This window comes from Leptonychotes weddellii, chromosome 13, assembly GCF_054177405.1.
Source record: "Leptonychotes weddellii isolate Sample4059 chromosome 13, ASM5417740v2, whole genome shotgun sequence".
Classification (NCBI taxonomy): Eukaryota; Metazoa; Chordata; class Mammalia; order Carnivora; family Phocidae; genus Leptonychotes; species Leptonychotes weddellii.
In genome coordinates this window covers 59,346,699-59,367,593 of record NC_138381.1, presented here as the reverse complement: position 1 = coordinate 59,367,593, position 20,895 = coordinate 59,346,699, and the positions used below count along the sequence as shown (strand labels likewise).

Sequence of the window (20,895 nt, the reverse complement as noted above, 5' to 3'; positions counted from 1 at the left end):
TGTCCAGAATTTCTTCCCAAATACTCTGAAGTAACATCCCTATGAAGGCTAAGCAAGTAAGGTTATGGGTTGCTCACACATTAATAGGGGATGAATAATCTGTCTGCTTTCCTGATACCCAGTGGCGGTCCCTGAAAGGCTTGTCTAGGTCACATTGACATGCTTGGGGTCAAGCAGTAAATTGGTAGAAGCACTGATTCATCTGGCTCCTAGGCACCTAATTCCCAGCCCCGAGCTCTTGAGGAGTGTGTAGGATCATGAATTGGAGCAGTCACCAGTAGATCAAGAATCTGACATCCACACAGGATTGCCCACTTTGCTTCCCTTTCCCTCCACTCAGATTTTAGAGCTCTAAGGCTGACACATTGGTATGACTGTGATCTCTCTTACAGATAAAGTGGCATGTGTTGTACCTTCAATATGTGAGAAGTACTGCGGCATCAGAACTGGGTGCAGCTCCATCGCCTACCCAGTGCTAGTGGTAGAGCTGCTGCCTGAACCATCTCTTACCTTCTCTTACCTTCTCTTACCCCCACGATCTGTGTCCCCATTGGAGCCTGTGCCCTCAGTCTTTAAGTGGATGGTTAGGAGCAAAGGAGCTGAGGGTGGCTTATCTACCAGGCAGCTCATCTTTCTGGGTAGAAATGTTGGCTGTGCAGTAGGGGGGATATCAGTGATGTAAAGGGAGTCTCGCTTGCCCTAAGGGAAGGAGCCGGGCCTCCTCCCTCTTCATTTCTCACACACTCACACAAGGGCCACATGCTCTCACACAGCCTGTGCCCACGATTTGCATTGTTCACTTCCCAGGCTTAGCTCGTGCCTTTGCTCATTCATTCCACAGGAGGGCTCCACTCTGTGCTAGACATGGTCCTAAACCATGAGAATGCATTGATGAGCAAGACATAGTCCCGCTCTCACAGAGCTCATGTCCAGTGGGAGCCTAGAGAGATGGGTAGCTGACCACCAGGGAGATGGCTTTCACTGCAGATCGACAGTGAGCCCATGCATTCATCTCAGCTGTTTCCCCAAATCCCAGAGAAAAGGCCAAACAAATAGTATCATTTTTTTTAATCCCGCATTAACTCTGAAGATCAATAGGAGCTCTAGAGATCAAAGTTGAAACATTTCCATAAATTTCCAAGGAAATCCCCACGGTTCAGAAAGGAAGTTGTCCACATTCTGCAGCTAAGCCTGTCCTTGAGCACCCTGGGCTTTGAGTGAGGGTAGGCTACAGGGCACTTGAAAGGAAGTAGATGCAAGGACACCAGCCTTTGCCTGGCCAAGTAGCCCACCGAATACGGTGGGGGGCCTTGCTGCTGTGGGCCTCCAGCTCGGGCCCCAGTTACCCTCTACCCTTAGGCTCAACCATCAATACATAGAAATCTCTCTGTGGAGCAAAGTCTCTGCAGTATGGCAGCCTTTCAGGTGAAAATACTAGATTGTTATGTTTATAGTTCACACTTCACGAGTGCTTGCTCTCTGTTAAGCATTATGTTAACCCATCTGCTTAATTTATCTTAATCTTAATAACAGCCCTGTGTGAGAGGTACCTTTATGCCCACTTTACAGATGAGGACACTGAGGCACAAGGAGTCACATCCCTTGCCTCCATTCCAAACCTTCTCTGAACCTCTGACTTCTCGTGTGTACAAATGGGGGCAGCAATGGTGCCCATCTCACAGGGCTGTAGGGAGGATCCTACAGGCTAATGCCTAAGGAAATAATCTGGCACAAAGTAACCACTCAAGAGATATCAGCTCTCCTTATTACATAAAGACACAGCAGGAAACTAGCAAGTCTCATCAAGAAGCAAGAACAAATGTAATGCTTTAATCTATCTTAGATGGAATGCCACTCCAAATAAAATTTGAATGTTTTGTAGTATGTAGAAAAGTGCCTTAGGAGGCCTAAGGCATCTCCTGGCATAGCCAGAGAGCTGGAGGTCCAGAAAATGTCCCTTCTCTTCCAGACATACGAGGCTTGATGCTGTCCGCACTATGGGCCTCTCTCATGTCCTCCTTGACTTCTATTTTCAACTGTGCCAGAGCCCTGTTCCCAATGGACATCTATAACCAGATTCGGCCTATGGCCACTGAAAAGGAGCTCATGGTAACAGGAAGGTGAAGGACTCCTCTAACCGCACTAGTTACTGCTGTCAATGAAAACAATGCCCACCAGAAGAGATTATGTGAAAAATTTAGGCTATCATACTGTATGTAGAATTATCTTGTTTAAACACGGTATGGTTGGGGCGCCTGGGTGGCTCAGTTGTTAAGCGTCTGCCTTCGGCTCAGGTCATGATCTCAGAGTCCTGGGATCGAGCCCCGCATCGGGCTCCCTGCTCAGCGGGAAGACTGCTTCTCCTTCTCCCACTGCCCCTACTTGTGTTCCCTCTCTCACTGTCTCTCTCTCTGTCAAATAAATAAATAAAATCTTTAAAAAATAAATAAATAAATAAATAAATAAATAAATAAATAAATAAATAAATAAATACGGTATGGTTGTACTTTTTTCCCGCAGTTCTGCAATGAAGATGTGTTGTTTTTATAATCACAAAGAAACATGTTTCCATTTGGGAAAAAAATAAGTAATAATCACAATGATTTAAAAAATGCTAGCATTTTTTAATATACCCCCCAAAATAGTCCTGTGGGGAAATTTACATAATTATCTCATTGTCTCATTTAGTCCTCATGACAACCTTTAAAGGTAAGTTTCACTGTTCTTATTCTCATTGTACCAATGTGGGGGAAGTTGCTCAGAGGAGGAAATTGGTCTACCTGAGATCACATAGTATAAGTAGGAGAATGTGTCCATGTCAGGGCCATGCTGTTAACCATGATGCCACATGGCACCATGCTAGCATGGAGTGGGGGGTATATATGTATAAAACATGGTTCCTGGCTTTATTCCGTAGGGTTTCACATTGGCTGCCCACAGACCACATCTGGCACACACACATTTAACTTGGCCTACATTATATCTGAGATACTTCTTTTATCTCACATCAGGGTGCATATTGTTCATTTATTTAATCTGTCTAACCCCTGCATTTGAGTTTGTTTTTACATGTGATTAGCACTCCATAGTTTAAAATCACTTTTCTGAGAAATTTTAAGAAACAGATACCAGTTTTATTTAAATTGTTATAACATGGGGAGAAAAAAAGAAGATTTAAATTCATTTTATGAGACTCAAGAAATTTATGCAGCCAAGCCTAACAAAAATAGCACCAAAAATTACAACTAAAGACTAATCTCACTTTTTTTTTTTTAAAGATTTTATTTATTTATTCATGAGAGACAGAGAGAGAGAGAGAGAGAAGCAGAGGGAGAAGCAGGCTCCCAAGGAGCAGGGAGCCCGATGCGGGACTCGATCCCAGGACCTGGGATCATGACCTGAGCCGAAGGCAGACGCTTAACCATCTGAGCCACCCAGGCATCCAAGACTAATCTCACTTTTATATACCAATGCAAAAATTGTAAATAAGATATTAGACACAGATCTAATAATATATTAGAAGAATGTTAAAAGAATGGTATCACATTACCAATTGGGACTTTCTTCCAGAAATACAAGATTGTTCAATATTAGGAAATGTAGTAATATAACTCACCATATTAATAATCAAAAGAGTAAAATCATGTGTATCTATTCCCAGATGATGAAAAAGTATTTGGTAAAATAGATAACTTTCAACATGATAAAACATGTCTAGATCACCCTAAAACCCAATATCATGCCTAATGAAGGAACTAGAAAGGAAGAGGCAAGAATGCCCTCCCTTACCACTATGTTTATACTAATAATATATATAAGAAAATCAACAGGTGAAGTTAGCTGACTAGGACTTTAAAATAACCATGACTGGGTGCCTGGGTGGCTCAGTTGGTTAAGCGACTGCCTTCGGCTCAGGTCATGATCCCGGAATCCCGGGATTGAGTCCCACGTCAGGCTCCCTGCTCAGCAGGGAGTCTGCTTCTCCCTCTGACCCTACCCCCTCTTGGGCTCTCTCTCTCACACTGTCTCCCTCTCAAATAAATAAATAAAATATTTTTTAAAAATAAATAAATAAAATAACCATGACTAACATATACAAGAAAATAGAGGGGAAAGTGTACAAAACAGATGAAAAACTTGAGAATTTTGCCAGATAATTAAAATTTATAAAAATGAACAGGTTTTTCTAGAATTAAAAAGTAAATAATCTGAAATTAAGAACTCAATGGATGGGTTAACAACTGATTGGATATAGCAGACGACATGATTAATGGATTGGCACTGGATCGAATGACAATATCAAAACCGAAACACACACACAGAAAGAAGATATATGTGGAATGCAATCAGAATAATAATATATACAACATTGGAATCACAGAAAGAGAGGAACAGTTTGGGTAGAAGCAATTTTGAGAAGATAATGGCCAAGAATTTTCCAAAACTGATGGGTAGTTATTCAGAGATTCAACAAGTTCCACAAATTATGAGTAGGATAAGTAAAAAGGAAACCATACCTGAACTACATTATAGTGAAACTGCTGAAAATTGAAAATAAAGAGAAAATCTGTAGAGCAGTGAGAGGAAAATAAATCACACAACCTTCAAGAGAGCACTGAAGAGACTGATAGCAGAATTTCCAACAGAAACTATAAAAGCCAGAAGACAATGGAATGACACGTTCAAGTGCTACGGGGGAAAAAACCTGCCGATGTAGAATCCAACACCCATCAAAAATATTCTCCAAAATGAAAATGAAGTAATATATTTTCAGATAAACACAAGTTGTGAGAATTTATTACATTAGATTTTCAGTGTAAGAAATACCAAAGGGAGTTCTTCCAGCTGAAAGAAGATAATCCAGATAAAAGAATTGAACTTCAGAGAAGAATGAAGAACACCAGAAAGAGTAAATATGTGGGAAATATAAATGCATATTAGCTGTTGAAAACATCAAAAGGAAAAAAAATGTCTATGGAATTTATATCATATGGAAGCAAAATGTAATAAGAATAGCAGAGAAAATGAGCAGAGGCTAAATGGAACTTAAATATTCTCAGGTTCTAGAATTATTTGGGATGTGGTAAAAAATAAAACTTGTACCAGACTATGATATAACAAGGGTGCATGTAATCTAATCTCTAGACTGAGCAATAAAAGAATAGTTCAAAAATGTTTAACTGACAACTTGTTTAAAGAAAAATATGAAATAACTCATAAAATATTTGATTAGCCCTCAAGAAATCAAAAGGATTAAAAGAATAAAAGAACATAAAAGGTAGGTCAAATAAAAAAAAACAAATAAGAGGATGGCATATATAAACCCAATTATATCAGTAATTTCATGAAAAGTAAGTAGACTAAACACCTGAGTTAAAATGTTGAGATTATCAGACTAGTAAAAAAAACACAAAACTATATCCTGCTTAGAAGAGACACCTTTTCTCCAGTTTTATTGAGATATAATTGACATATAATATTGTATTAAGTTTAAGCTGTATAACATACTTTGGTATATACATATATTGTGAAATGATCACCACAATATGTTTAGTTAATATGCATCACCACACATAGTTACAAACTTTTTTCTGGTGATGAGAATTTTTTAAATCCACCATCTTAGCAACTTCCAAATATACAATATAGTGTTGCTAACTATAATCACCATTCTGTACATTACATCCCCAGAAGTTATTTTTCTTAAAATTGGAAGCTTGAACTTTTTAACCTCCTTTATCCATATCCTCTCCGCCTCTGCAGTGTCCAATCTGCTGTCTGTTTCTAGGAGTTTTTTTTTTTATTCCACATATAATTGAGATCATACAGTATTTGTCTTCCTCTGTCTGATTGATTTTACTTAGCATAATGCCCTCAAGGTCCATCCATGTTTCTTTCTTTTTTGTGATTGAATAATATTCCACTGTATATACATATCACAGTTTATTTATCCAGACATCTGCCAGTGGACACTTAGATTGTTTCCATGGTTTGGCTATTGTAAATAATGCTGCAGTGAGCCTGGGGGTACAAATATCTTTTCAGACCAGTGATTCTGTTTCCTTTGCATATATACCCAAAGGCAGTATTGCTATATTATATGGTAATTCTATTTGTAATTTTTTGAGGAACCTCCATACTGTTTGGCAGAATGACTGCAACAATTTACATTCCCACCAACAGTATACCCTGTTCCTCTACATTCTCATCAGTACTCAATATTTGTTATCTCTTGCCTTTCTGGTAATAGCTATCAAGTATGAGATGATAGCCCCCTGTGGTATTGATTTGCATTTCCCTGACGATTAGTGAGGTTGAGCACTGTTTCATGTACCTATGGGCCATTTGAATAACTTCTGTGGAAAAATGTCTATTCAGATCTTTGCCCAGTTTTTAATTGGATTATTTGGTATTTTGTTTTGTTTTGCTCTTAAGTTGTATATTAGTTCCTTATATATTTTGGATATAAACCCCTTATCAGATGTATGGTTTGCAAATGTTTCTCCCATTCTGTGGTTGCCTTTTGATTTTGTTGTTTCTTTTGTTGCACAGAAGCTTTTTAGTTTGATGTAGTCCCACTTGTTTATTTTCGCTTTTGTTGCTTGAGACTTTGGAGACATATCCAAAAACCCATTGCCAAGACCCACATCAAAGAGCTTATCCCCTATGTTTTCTTCTAAGAGTTTTATGGTTTCAGGTCTCGTATTTAAGTCTTTAATCCATTTTGAGTTAATTTTTGTGAGTGGTGTAAGATAGGAGTCTAGTTTCATTCTTTTGCATGTGAATATCCTATTTTCCCAGGACCGTTTATTGAAGAGACTGTCTTTTCTTCATTGAGTATTCTTGGCTCCTTTGTCTGATATTAGTTAACCATATATGCATAGGTTTATTTCTGGGCTTTAAATTCTGTTCTATTGGTTTATGCATCTGTTTTTATGCCAGTGCCAAACTGTTTTGATTACTATAGCTTTGTGATAGAGTTTGAAATCAAAAAGTGTGATACTTCCAGCTTTGTTCTTCTTTCTGAGGATTGCTTTGGCTACTTAGGGTCTTTTGCCATTCCAAACAAATTTTAGGATTTTTTTTTAGATTTATTTATTTATTTATTTATTTAAGAGAGAGAAACAGCATGAGAGGGGAGAGGGTCAGAGGGAGAAGCAGGCTCCCCACTGAGCTGGGAGCCTGACGTGGGACTCGATCCCAGGACTCTGGGATCATGACCTGAGCCGAAGGCAGTTGCTTAACCAACTGAGCCACCCAGGTGCCCTAGGATTATTTTTTCTAAGTCTATAAAAAATGCCATTGGAATCTTGATAAGGAGTGCATTGAATCCATAAATGGCTTTGGGTAGTATAGACATTTCCACAATATTGATTTGTCTAGTCCATGAACACAAGATATCCTTCTGTTTATTTGTGTCTTTTTCAATTTCTTTCATCAGTGCCTTACAGTTTTCTGTGTAGAAATCTTTCACCTTCTTCCTTAAATTTATTCCTAAGTATTTTATTGTTTTTGATGCTATTGTAAATGGGATTATTTTCTTTATTTCTTTTTCAGGTAACTTACTGTTAGTGTATAGAAACACTACTGATTTCTTTCACTACTGTATGTTGATTTTGTATCCTGAAACTTCATTGAAGAGAGACATCTTTAAAATAAGATTGAGGAAAGCATAAAGAAATCATGGTAAAATACATACCATGCCAATAGAAACATAGATGCAGAAATTTTAAACAAAATATTAGCAGGTCCAGCAACATATAAAAAGAAAAATACACCTTGACCATCTGGGGCTTATTCCAGGAATGCAAGAATAGATTTTTTTATTCAAAAGTCATCAATGTACTTGACCACATTAACTGAAAACAGGAGAAAATCATATAGTCGTGCAATAGATGAATTTAGAATTTAGAATGTTTAATACCTATTTATTTTTTTAAATCTTAGAAAATTTAAAAGAATTTCTTTACACTGGCTTTTAAATATATATACATATTTAAAAACTTATAGCATGTGTCATACTTAATGTTTACATTTTCCCCTGAGATTGGGAACTAGACACATATGTCCACTATAAGTGCTTTTATTCAACATTGTGCTGGAGGTGCTATTCTGCACAAAAAGGTACAAAAAGGAGACAAATGGCATGAGGATAGAAATAAAATTATCATAAAAGACTTTATAGACAAATCATCAATATGATTGGAAATAGTTTTTAATATTCCATTTTAATTTCTTTTGGTTGCTCTAGGCATTATAATAGGCATGATTAACCTATCTTTGTCTACTTAGAGTTAATACTGTATCATTTTACCTAAAACATAAATACCTTAGGACAGTATTATTTTCCCCTTCCATCTTTTGTGTTATGGCTATCATCTATTTTATACCTATGTGCGAATAAACCCCATAATACAGTGATAGCAATATAATTTTTGCTGTAAGAAGTCAATTGCCTTTATTTTATTTTTTTTTTAAGATTTTATTTATTTGACAGGGAGAGACACAGCGAGAGAGGGAACACAAGCAGGGGGAGTGGGAGAGGGAGAAGCAGGCTTCCCGCAGAGCAAGGAGCCCGACGTGGGGCTCGATCCCAGGACCCTGGGATCATGACCTGAGCTAAAGGCAGACGCTTAATGACCAAGCCACCCAGGCGCCCCCAAAGTCAATTGCCTTTAAAATAAATTTATATATATATATATATGTAGCATTTTATATTTACCCATATATTTTATTTTTTGGTGCTCATCATTCCAACTTTTAGGTTCGAGTTTCCAATATGTGTCATTTCCCCTCACTCTGAAGAATTTTCTTCAGCATGTCTTATAATGCAGGTCTGCTGGTGACAGATTCTCTCCATTTTTGGTTATTGGAAAATGTTTTTATTTTGCCTTTATTTTTTTTGAAGGATATTTTTGCTGGGTATAGAATTCTGGGTTGACAGTATTTTTTCCTACCCCATTAAAGATGCTCTTTCATTCTCTCTTCTGTCCTCTTCTTTCTTTCTTTTTTTTTTAAACTCAATGAGATTCAAACTCCCAATTTCTGTCTCTCCCACTGTAGGCAGCCACTGAAGTCTTTGCTCAACTTTTTCTACCTTCCAACAGTTGCTTGTTGGTAGATTATTTGGAGATTTTCCCACACATGCATAGTTCAGGGATCAGCCAAGGGCATAAGGGAAGTTCATATACAGATTGGATCTCCTTGCTCTGTGGCTCCCTCCTTTCTAGAATTTTTCCCCCAACATTTTCAACCACTCTGAATACTCAACCTCCATCTTCTGACACCTCAGCCTAGTAAGAGTGAGGCTCTCTGCCTAACTTCTAGTCACCCACATCATGCAGACTAAGGAGGGCCCTCAGAAGAAAAGCCGGGTAATGTAGATAGCACCCAGTATGATTTTATTCTTTTCAAGGATTAAAACCTCTCCTATTTCTGCCTGCTTTTGGCTCCCTTCAGTGTTGTTGCTTTATATTTGGCCCTCAATTTATCACTGTTATCTGTAGAAGGGTTAGTCCCTGGCAAAATATCCCATCATTACTAAGGTGGGAATTCACATCCTATGTCTTCTTTGACTATCAAGGAATTAGTCCTTTATAGCTTAGAGTCATTCACTCTAAATAATAATTTTTAAGCCCTGCTGACACAGAACTAAGATTTATTCATCTTTGGGATGACATTTGATCCAGTGTAATTTTATATATGAACACATATTTTTAAATCTTTTACTTAGAAAAAGCAATGAACATTTGGAGCCTCTACTCAGTTTTGTAAAATTTTCAGCAAAATTTAAATAAGTTTCTGAACTTGTTGAAATCTTCAAAATCATGCGCTGTACTAATTGGTCTAAAATTTCTTAAAATGTGTAACCCTCAAGAAATTAATATTTTTCCATGTAATTTTAAGCATGACTGCCCAAACACACCCTCCAAATGTGAAAATCTATCCATGATCCAGTAACATGCAAATGGACACTTGGTTTTATTTATTCAGAAGTTAAAGGATTTTTATCTGCAGCCCTATGTGGCTGTCTCCTCTGTCCCACTTATGAATAGGCATCTGAATTTAACCTAAGGAATAATTGAACTAATAGCATGGCTTGTAATATCTTATTGGCGGGGGGGGAGCTCATCAAATTTCTATTGACTATTGGTTTAATTTACAGGTTTTTTGTTATAATATTACTTGCTGTCATCATCATCTGGGTCCCTTTTATACAAACAGAATACAGTGAGCCACTGTTTGAATACACACATGCAGTTATGAGTTACCTGACCCCACCCTTTGCTGCCATCTTCGGGCTTGCCGTATTTTGCAAGAAAGTCACTGAACAGGTAAGTAGGTGTTGGCATGCCCACTGCATGACACAGTGTGAGGGCTTGCCTTCACATCATAGTTGTCTTTGCAAGAGCTGCCCTAGAAGGGTCTCTTGTGCTTCAAGAGTTCACACCATTATATCATTTGCTTTCTGCCCCTCCTGGGCAGATTTGGTCTGAGCTCCCTCATGCATGCAGGGAAAAGGCAAGCTCTGATTTGTTTTCCTCCCTTTGAAATGTAATCCACTCAACTATGCCATAGATGATGCAGTGTGCATGCTCTTCCCTCACACATATCTGGGTGTAAGAAAATATTATTCTGTTGCCTCTGTACATGGATGTGTCATACTCAGAGATTTCATACTCACAGGGAGATGTACAGTCATGAATTCCTTTTACCTTTCCTGTGGTGAAGACCATCTCTCCAACCACACTTAAAACTAAAGATCCCAGAGCACCTGGGTGGCTCAGTCAGTTAAGTGTCTGCCTTTGGCTTGGGTCATGATCTTGGTTTCCTGGGATGGAGCCCCGTGTTGGGCTCCCTGCTCAGCGGGGAATCTGCTTGAGATTCTCTCTCTCCCTCTGCCCCTCCCACCCCACTCGTGCTTTCCGCTCTGTATGTCTCTCAAATAAATAAATAAATGAATAAATAAATATTTTTTAAAAACAAACTAAAGATCCCAATTAATGATTCAGTCATTTTATCCATAAGACTTTTTTTTTTTAGAGAGAGGGAGGTGTATGGGGAGGGGGTACAGAGAGAGGGAGAGAGAAAATCTTAAGCAGGCTCCATACTCAGTGCAGCGCCCTACATGGGTTCAGTCTCACAATCCTAAGATCATGACCTGAGCCGAAATCCAGAGTTGGACACTTAACCAGTTGAGCCACCCAGGTGCCCCTCTCCGTAAGACTTTGAAAGCATAATTTGCCAGAATATTTTCATTTGTTATTTGAATCATATCTTAACTTGTTTCCCCTAACAGCACTGAGTAACTGGGCCTTGTACAAGTTCCTGAGCACAGTGTATGAGGTGCTGTGTGATTTGTCCCCTGCCTAACTCTTGGCCCTTGCCCTCTCCATGCACAGCCCCTGGGCCCCAGCCATTCCTAACCATTTGCAGTGTTAATTGCCTTACTGCCCTGTGCCTTCTCTGGCCTCCCTTCACTTGCATAGACTGTTCACTTTGCCAAGAATATCTTTTTCCTCTTCCACCTGGCTGGTGCTTCCTATAGGCCCATCTCAGGTATCCAGTCCTCTAGACCAACCTGCTAGTGCTGCCTGCTCTGCTCAGGTCACCAAGACTCAATTTAGCACCAAGAATGTGGGAGGAGGGTGGCTGGGCTCTGCAGATGCCAAAGCTGCTTCCCTCTGCTCTGCTGGGAAGGGCAGGGGCAAGAGAGGCAGGCTGTCATGAGACTCTGCTTCCCATCAATGATACCAACATTAAGGTATTGGAGCCTACTGCCAAGGAGACCTGGGGATCTGGTCAGTGATTCCCTGCTACCCCTGGTCCAAGGTTACAAGGACATTGCAGGTACCCTCTTTGACCTAGAGAGTTTCTCTAGGCCCTCTCTCCCACTCTGTTTCAGATTGCATGCTCATCTGGCTTCTGCTGCCCATCTGTTTCTAAATCTTCCCATTCTGCACATCTCCTTCAATAAATGGTTCCTGTGGATCATCCACATGGCTTTTGGTTTCAGGTCTTTCTCCAAGATGCTTGCCCATATACCGTATCTTCTGTCTCCTCTGACATCCATCCGCATCTAAGTCAGGCTCCAGACACAGCTCCAGAGCCAAGGTGAAGTTCTTACTCTTTAAGAGTGGACATTCTGGTTGGAGGAGACAGATGATATCCAATAAGCAGATAAAGATTTCTGATAGTGATGCAGTGTTGTTTAAAAGGTAAAAAAGGGTTGTGGAGGGTGTCAAGGCAGGCTCTGGGGGCAGGGCATATACAAGGACCTTAGCCAAGGTAGTAGAAGACTTCTAAGAAAATGACCTTGAATCTGAACCCTGCAGGATGATCCAGAAGTACCAAGATCTAGGCAGAGACCCAAGCAGAGAGAAGGGCAAGCACAAAGGCCTGAGCCAAGAGAAAAATGGGCAGATTCAATATGCAGGAGGAAGGTTGCACACAGGCTAAAGTGGAATGACCAAGGGGAGAGTGGCAGAGCCAGATGAGGTCAACTGAAGGGCAGGATTGAGATTTGACTCTGATGGTGGGCCATGAGAAGCCATTGGAGAGTTTAAGCAGAGGCATGGCATTCTCTAATGCATGCTTTGAAGAGCTCACTCTGGCTTCTGTGGAGACAGTGGGCAAGCAGGAGGCCAGGTAGGAAGGCCACCTATGTGAGAGAAGATGGCGGTTCAGGATTAGGGTGGTAGCCATAGGGTAGTGGGATGCTGACACACATTGGAGGCAGAGCCAACAGGATTTACTGATGGGTTGGTGGAAGGGCAAGATGGAAGGAAGGAGGGGAGGGATGACTTCTGGGGTTTCAACCTGAGCAATCAGGGAGATAGAGGTGTCACCCACAGCCATGGAGAAGACTGGGGTCCTTTTGGACATATGACATTTGAGATACCTATTTATTATCTTACATAAAAGTGTTTCTAATGTTTCTTAAGTTCTCTGATTGACCTAAGAGAGAGTGCAGGTGTCTCAGGTCTTTGTTCAGCACAAGAAGGTATGGCCTCCTCACTGGTGCTTACATTCTGCTTCCTTCCACAAGGTATTTAAAGCCTTTGTTGTGACGAGTTTAACTTCAGAACTCAACTAGTGGGGAGGTGAGGCTGAAGGTTTGTCTCACCGCCCATCTCCCTCCAAGTGACTCCCTTGGGGCTCCTCCTTTGGCAGGGTGCCTTCTGGGGGCTGACTGGAGGACTTCTGATTGGCTTCTCTTGAATGTTGTCCGAGTTTGCCTATGGACCCTGGAGCTGTGAGGCAAACAGCAAGTGCCCCCTGATCATCTGCAGCATGCACTACCTCTACTTTGGGGTAATTCTCTTCATAATCAGTCTTTTCACCATCCTGGGGATCTCCCTATTCACAGACCCAATTCCGGATAAACATGTAAGTGCTGCTCTGAGGGTGTTCTGGGACCAACCTTCAGTCCTAGCATCCCGGGGAGCAGTAACTTGGCTCCGCTTGTTTTAGAGAGTGATTGAATTCCTGCATTCTTTTTGAAAGTGGGAGGGCTGGGGGCTGGGAGTGGGGGATGGGTCAGAAATAGGCAAATAACAGAGGAAGGGCCCTGCCTCAAAAACAAAACTAAACTGAAAAGCTTTTCAACAATCCACCATTTGGGTATTCACTTAGAATGAGAAGTTTGGCTTTTAAAATGCAAATTTTCCTTAGAAGTGTTAAGTTCCCTAACCTCAGTATGAATTAATGTAATCAGGGCAGTCCCAGCTGCCACCTACCCTCAGGGAATTAAGTCAGCAGGAGGGGGAGGGGACAGGAATATTGGCAGCTGTGGCCGGCTCAGGGCTGGGTGATTCTCAGCCTTCTCCTGGCGCGGCCATTCCCACCTCCCAGGACGCAGGGATCAGTCACCCCAGTTGGAATATAGGAAGTCTGGGCTCAGAGAAATTAAGTCACTTGTCCAAGGTACCAAGTGGCAGGCCTGGGCCCCAACCTGGCTCCACTACATCACCTCCATCAGCATGGCCAGCAGGCTTCGCACTACAGGGACTTGGCCAAGCCAGAAAGCCCCATAGCGTCCGAAGTTTAGGGGCAAGCTCAGAAGGGAGATGGGTCTGTGAGACCTACATGCCTATCTTGCAGCTTTTCCTGGGGTCTAGGTAAAAGCCATAAACTTGGAAGACTGCCTCCAGGTACCCCCCCTCAACCTTGGGCTTTCCCTCTGGCGACGCTTCCTGCTCCATAGTTGCTGTTAGATTCATTCCTCTCCTGTGCACAGAGCCCAGTTGGAAAAGGGATGGAGCACATGGGGAGGACAGCCAGGATTGTCTGGGATGTGCACGCCCACTGCATCAGTGACAGCAGGGAGACTTCCCTGCTCCCAGCACCTTGAGAAACTGGCGGTGGGTGGTGAACTTGATTTCCTGTTGCTTGGGGTCTTAATTGTTTAGCTTGTCTTCGTTCTTTTTCTGCTGTTCTCTTCCTCTCAACGTTTTGGTTGTGCCCACTTCTCAGGCAGCCAAGTACTTGTTGAGTGTTTCCCACCTGCCTCCCAGTATGCCAGGCGCTCTGAAGAACACACAGCAGCTGCCAGTAGGGGAGGGAGAGATGAACAGGAAAATTGGAGCTTCTGGATCGGTGTCGGCGGGCCAGGCCCTCTGCTCACCACCTACCAGAGGAGGCAGAACAGCAGGGACAGCACACTAAGCCAGGCTCTTCCAGCGCACCCAGCACCTCTTCCATAGGGACTGATAGTGTCGTTGGGAAGGCAAATGCATACATATGGCATCATCAGGAAGCAATTAAAGGCTCTGTCATTAGCACAACAGAATTTTAGTTCTGACATTTTAGTCTGAGAGGTGGGGCTCCAGCAGGTCTTGAAGTGGGCTGGCTGGGGAGGGGCCAGCCCAGCCCATTCACATCCCAGCCATATGTTGGGGGTGGGGTGCTGGGATTCAAATATAATGAGGCTAGTATAATGGATCAAAATCTATTCCAGGATAGGTTTGGTGGAAATGTTCACTTGTTGACCCTTAAGAAACAAGCAACAACAATTGGCTGGATTTTGTTACTTCCCAAAGTTTCCATATGTGTTTTCAGAACGGGAACAAAATTACAGAGCAGAATGGAAGGGAGCTCCCTACTGCATCTGCAAATGCCTTGTTGAGTTTGAGCAACTCAGCTCAGTGGGGGGCCGGGTAAACCAGGTAAAGCCTCTTCTGGCCTGGGTTAGTGCTCAACTCTGACAGCTAGGAGGGGATTCTGGAAGGAAAGTGGCTCCCCAGTCTGCCCGGTCCACTCATCTGGTCAGAGGGCCTCCTCCTCCACCAGAAGAAGCAGACCAGGGGGGATGGGCAGCCGCTCCCACCCTGAAGGGCACGGTTCCTGGACACTCAGGACTGGAAGGAGCCCTGAGCACATTGCCTCCCACCCCTTACTATACGCTGAAGGACACTGAGGCCCAGGCAAGTTGCATCACCCTGTGCCAAAGCCACGCGAGCACATGGTACCAGAGCCAGAACTGAAATCCAGGGTTCCCAAGTGCCATGCTTTTCCCACCCCACGTTCCTTCTGTCTCTTGTTGAAATTGAACCACCAGGACTGGTCTCAGTCCTTGGAGACCCAGGTGCCCAGCTGCTGGCCGTGGCTGGGTCCAGTCTGTGCGACAGGGCCCTGGGTGGTGATGTGCCCCTGCTCTTGCCACAGCTCCACCGGCTCTGTTGGAGTTTACGAGACAGCCAACAGGAAAGGGTAGATCTGGATGAGGAAATACAAGTGAAGAAACACACGACCCAAGAACAGCCAGGTGAGAAGGAAGATCCAAACCCTGCAGGGGATCCTGTTTAGAGTGTTCTAGGTGTGTGTGTGGCCTGTGCTGCCTCCCTGGCACCCCTGCCCCACAGTCTCCCCTCCCAGAAATGCTCTTCCAGGCAGAGGCCCCCTCTGGGGTGCCTGTGAGGTTGAGAGGTCTCTGGATATCTGTGTGCAGCCTTCTGGGCTAGGGAGAAGCAGCAGATACAGTGAGACACCCTTAGAGGGGCAGGGTAGAGGGAGGAGACAAGGGGTGTGGCTTGGGGCTTGGGAACGGGCACAAAGTAAAAGGCACTCCAGGAGATGAGGAGGACCCAGCAGAGGGAAGACAAACACTGATGGACAAAGAAAGATGAGGTCTTAGGACTGGCCACTGGATTAGCCACACAGAGATGATGCTGTACCTCAACAAGAGCAGTCTGGGGGAGGAGAGGGAGAGAGGGCTCCGAGGAAAGAAGTCTGAGGACAGTAAGATTTCAGTCCCAGCAAGCAGAGGGAGAATGTTCCTGGGAGGGGCTCCAGAAGGCCTAGAGGAAGGTTTATGGCAGATGGGGTCAGAAAGGGAGTGTTGGGGCCACGGGGGTGGGGGGAGGGTGACCTGAGCTTCTTGCAGCCCTGACGCAAACAGGGATAAAGGCCTAATGAGATTAGTCCTGAGTCTCAGGCAGAGAGTGCCTGGGGAGGCTGTGAGTTGAGGGGAGGAGGCAACAATCCAGGGACGCCCTCCACCCCTGCTAGGGAAGTTTAGAGCCCAAGGAGGCCCTGGGCTCCCTCCTGACATCTGCAGAGGAGGCCTTGGGCAGGTGCAGAGCAGGGGAGTAGCCTCTCCCAAGCATGGCAGCCCCACACCCCTGGCAGGTGCAGGGCTCCCTGGGAATTTCTCTTCTCTTAGTGGGGGAAACGAGCCCATGGGGGGCCCACAGTGTGCCAGGGGCTTGTTCTGGATGCACCTCCCAGTTCCTCTTTTCCCTCCACAGTCGTGGGGGGATGATGACGACGAAGATAATGACAGTGGCTAATATTTACTGCCCACCTGGGATGTGCCAGGCAGTGTCAAAATTATACCCCTGTGTGATAGGTACAATTAACATCCCCATTTAGAGATGGGAAGATTGACGCACTGAACAGTTAACTAACTTGCCCCAGGCTCCACAGATAACCAGGTAGTGGTGGAGCTGGGACTTGAACACAGGCAAGTCTTAACTCTAAAATGTGTGCTCTTGGCCAACAGCCATCCCACCCCCCATCATACAGCCTGTAGGCTGTCATCAAATCATCAGTTGCCTTTTACATACAGCAGCCTCTTTGGGTCTGGCAGCTGCATGATGATATAACATGGGTGTTCAGAGTGTGACACGCAGGACTTCTCAACACTGGCAGCAGAGATCTGTGTCCCTGGCTTTGGGGTCCTCTGGCTGCAGCCACACACACACACACACCCCCTTGTAACAGAGGCTTCTCTGTCCCTGGCTGATGGGTTCCGTTATCGCTGGGGCCGCCTCAGCCTTGGGACACAGCTGGCATGGAGGCTGCCCAACAGAATGAGACAGAGAACACGTCACAGCAAGCACTACTGGGATGCCCGCTCTCGGACGGAAACTCGCTCATCTTGTCAAGGAGGAAACTGTTCCCAGGCTGCGCGGGACCTACTTTGGTGTGCCGGAGCTGGCCGTGGTGCTGACCTGCGCCTGAGCGGGCCCAAGGAGCGGCCCACAGGAGCCGTACCGACGGACCCGGAGCAACATTTAAGCCCCAGAAGGCGTTTTCGCTAATTTGAATGGAAACATTCCTATAATTCCCAGACTTCCCTCCTTTGCCTTCTGGAAAACATCAGTGATTTCCCATTCAAGTGCCCAGAGTGCCTTATTTTGGGCCAGGCTGCTAGACTGATACCTGCCTGAGGGAGACATTCCCTGAGAGCTTGCCGAGGACAGCAGTGTCTGATTCCAGAAATCAGGGGATTTCTTCCATCCTTTGGAGAGTAGTGACTGGGGAGGCAGATTCAGAGGAGCAGTCACTCGCTCTAGACATATCCAGCTGTGTTCGGCCATGTGCCTAAGAGAAGGGTGGTCACTCCAGGATCTGCACCCGGTTGAAGGCTCTGCCAGTGGAAGGCAAGCATGACCCCAGGTAGTTCCCACCCCCGCCCCCACTGCATTCCCTGAGCCCCTTATCCCACGCTCCCATGTCTCTGAGGATGGTGGTAGGTATTCTATAGCAGGGACTGAGGACTGATCTTCATTTCGGAGAGTCTTTTGGTCTTTCTGTGGGACTGACCACTGAGATGCTACACCATAGAAGGTCGTCCTTCTTGTGTCCTCCTGATGTTTGCCTGTTCCCTCTGTTCCAGATGTATTCAAGGAGGCCCAGGCCTGCCTGTGATGTGTTCTGTGGACTGGAGCCACAGCTGGGCCCCAAACTGGCCCCAGAAGAGGTAGCCAAGGAGAGTATGGGGCATGCTGCCATATCTGAAAGGATAGAGTGCATGTTGGAAGGGACAAAGTGTCATGACATGTCTGAAGGGACAGAGCACAGTGCCACATTGGAAGAGACAGAGTGCCATGACACATCTAAAGGGACAGAGTGCAGTGACATGTTGGAAGGGACAGAGCGCAGTGACACCTGGGAAGGGACAACGTATGCTGACATGTCAGAGATACCCTTCGGGAGAGAAATTGCCAATGCCAACGGGTTCCTCTTGATATCAACCATAGTCCTGTTGCACATCTACTACTACTAAGGCAGCTGGGGCCCAGGGGTGTCTGGGAAGAGCAGGCAAACCATAGCCTCTCCAGACTCCCTCATCATCCAGTGGAGAAAGTCTTTCCTACCAGGACACCCATGGATATAGGACCAAGGATTACACTAATGTAAATGCTCCCTCAATGTCACAAATCAAGTGCCACCAGCTGCAGGGCATGCGTGCTGAGGGGACAGGGTGAAGTCCATTTGCGACTCCAGAGACTATGCAAATGAGAACATCTGTTCCTTTACGAAATGAGTCATTTTCTCCAAATGGCTCTACTGCATAAACACTGACTTTCACTTTAAATTTAATTTTGGCTTTTTATTTCTAGATATATTTGGGATTTTTGCTTGTGTTTACTTCACTGTAACCATTTCCTTCCTATATCCTACCTCCATTTGCTTTGTTCTCTCCTCCTTTTTAAAGGTATGCCCTGCTGGCGAAGATGCCATGTAATGTAAGCCCCACCCCCACATGGGGTTCCCACCTACAGGTGCTGTGCCCACTGCTGATGACCTCACAGGCCAGCTGGAGCCAAGGCTGCCCATGGGTGGGACTTCAGCTCCTGCCTGGACCAGTGGTGGAGCTGAGGCAGTCTCTGCTCAGTGGAACAGGCCTCCCAACAATTCAGCACTGCCCAGCTACAGTCACACTGCACCCTTGAAGGGCAGGTGGAGAGGAAACCTTCCTCCTTCCTGAGCTCTTCCCAATGCCTCCCAGTCTACCTGCAATTGGCATGTTATTGGGCATTGGGCCCAGGACTTAGACTCCCTTAGCTGTCAAGTATAGGCCACTCCTGGGCTGTATTTCTGCAAGGACTCCCTAAGCTGCTCCTTCCTCTTCCTTCTTCTCAAAAATAAATTGTGTCATTAGAAAAAGTTCCAGGTGCCTTGAAGTGATTTGGCAGAGGCCCATCCAGCATCACAAAAATCACACTCTGAAGGCACACTCACATGCAGGCTCTCCTCCCTAGTTTATCCTTTCAGCTGACATTTTTGAGTGCCCACTATGTGTCAGCCACAGCAAGGAAATAGCTGCTAACAGAGCATAGGCAGCAGACAGTGAAACACTAGCTGTGATGGCCAGCATTTAGTGCAGCCTGCTGTTTTGCTGCCTGGGGTAAGTGCATTATCACATTCAAGCCACAGAACCACCCTTTGTGGAAGTACTAGAATTAATCACATTTCACAGGGAAGGAGACAGACTCAGCAAGGAAATTGAGTACACTGGGAATGGGCATAGGGCCTGGAACAGCCCTGCCTTACACCAAGGCCACACACTGGCCCACCACGTGGTGTGTATACAGCAGAGGGGCCCACCTAGTCTGAGTCAGGGAAGGCGTCCTATGACCAAAGAAGGAGGACAATTAGCTGGACAACAGAAGGGACAACATGCAGAAAGACATGAAACAAGAGTGCAAAGCATGTTTGAGGATGCCAAGACATGGCTTATGAATAGGAGAACAGTGGGAGATGGGGAGGGCAAGGTGGGAAGGAGGCTGAATTGCCTTATATGCTTTGGGATCCTAAGTCCCTGGGAGCTTCAGTGGGGAAGTGACAGGATCAGATTTGCTGGCTGCTGCTGGAACGATGAAAGGGAGGCAGGAATACCCACCAAGAGCGATCCAGGCAAGTTAGTGGCAGAGAGGAAAAGAGAAGGGAATGGCATCAAGAGAAACCAGTGATTAGAAGTAATAGAATTTGACTGATTAGACTTGTGGAGGGAGAGGCCAGAGTGACTCCCTGGGTTAAGCATGTGGGCAAAGTGTGCACCAGTTCTAAAGACAGGCCACCCTGGAAAAGGAACAGATGTGGGAGAAAAGTTGAGCACCACTTGGGACATGTTGAGTTTGAATTGCATGAAGATACTTACTGCCATCTTGACAATTGTACATCTTCTGATCCATGAACATGGTATGCCTTTCCATTTATTTAGATCTTCTTTCTTTCAACAATGTTTTGTTTTCAGTGCTCAAATTTTGTACTTCTTTTGTTAAATTTATTCCTAGGTATTTTATTCTTTTCAATGCTGTTGTAAATGGAGTTGTTTTCTTTGTCAACTTTGCTAAACTTGTTGACTTCTAATAGTTTTTAAGTGTATACCTTGGGATTTTCCATATATAAGATCACATCGTCTGCAAAAAGAGATAGCTTACTTTTTTCTTTCCAATCTGGGTGCCTTTTATTTCATTTTCTTGCCTAATTGCTTTGGCTAGAACCTTCAGTACAATGTTGAATAGAAGTAGTGAGAGCAGACATTTTTGTCTTGTTCCTGATCTTCAGGGGAACACATCCAGTCTCTCACCATTGAGAATGATGTTAGCTATGACTTTTTGCAGATGTTCCCCTCTATTCCTAGTTTAGATTTTTTGGATTTTT

General features: G+C 44.2%; 1 protein-coding gene across 1 annotated transcript in view; it reads left to right on the top strand.

Annotated features, from left to right (window-relative positions):
• Positions 1-18,511, top strand: part of LOC102733595 (sodium/glucose cotransporter 1-like) — a 36,467-nt gene extending 17,956 nt beyond the window's left edge. The window contains 7 exon segments of the mRNA XM_031037007.2: positions 393-503; positions 1,973-2,120; positions 10,166-10,334; positions 13,174-13,389; positions 15,667-15,766; positions 15,877-15,914; positions 18,122-18,511. Of these exon segments, the coding sequence (XP_030892867.2) occupies positions 393-503; positions 1,973-2,120; positions 10,166-10,334; positions 13,174-13,389; positions 15,667-15,766; positions 15,877-15,914; positions 18,122-18,511 (1,172 nt within the window).
• Positions 18,512-20,895: the final 2,384 nt, after the last annotated feature.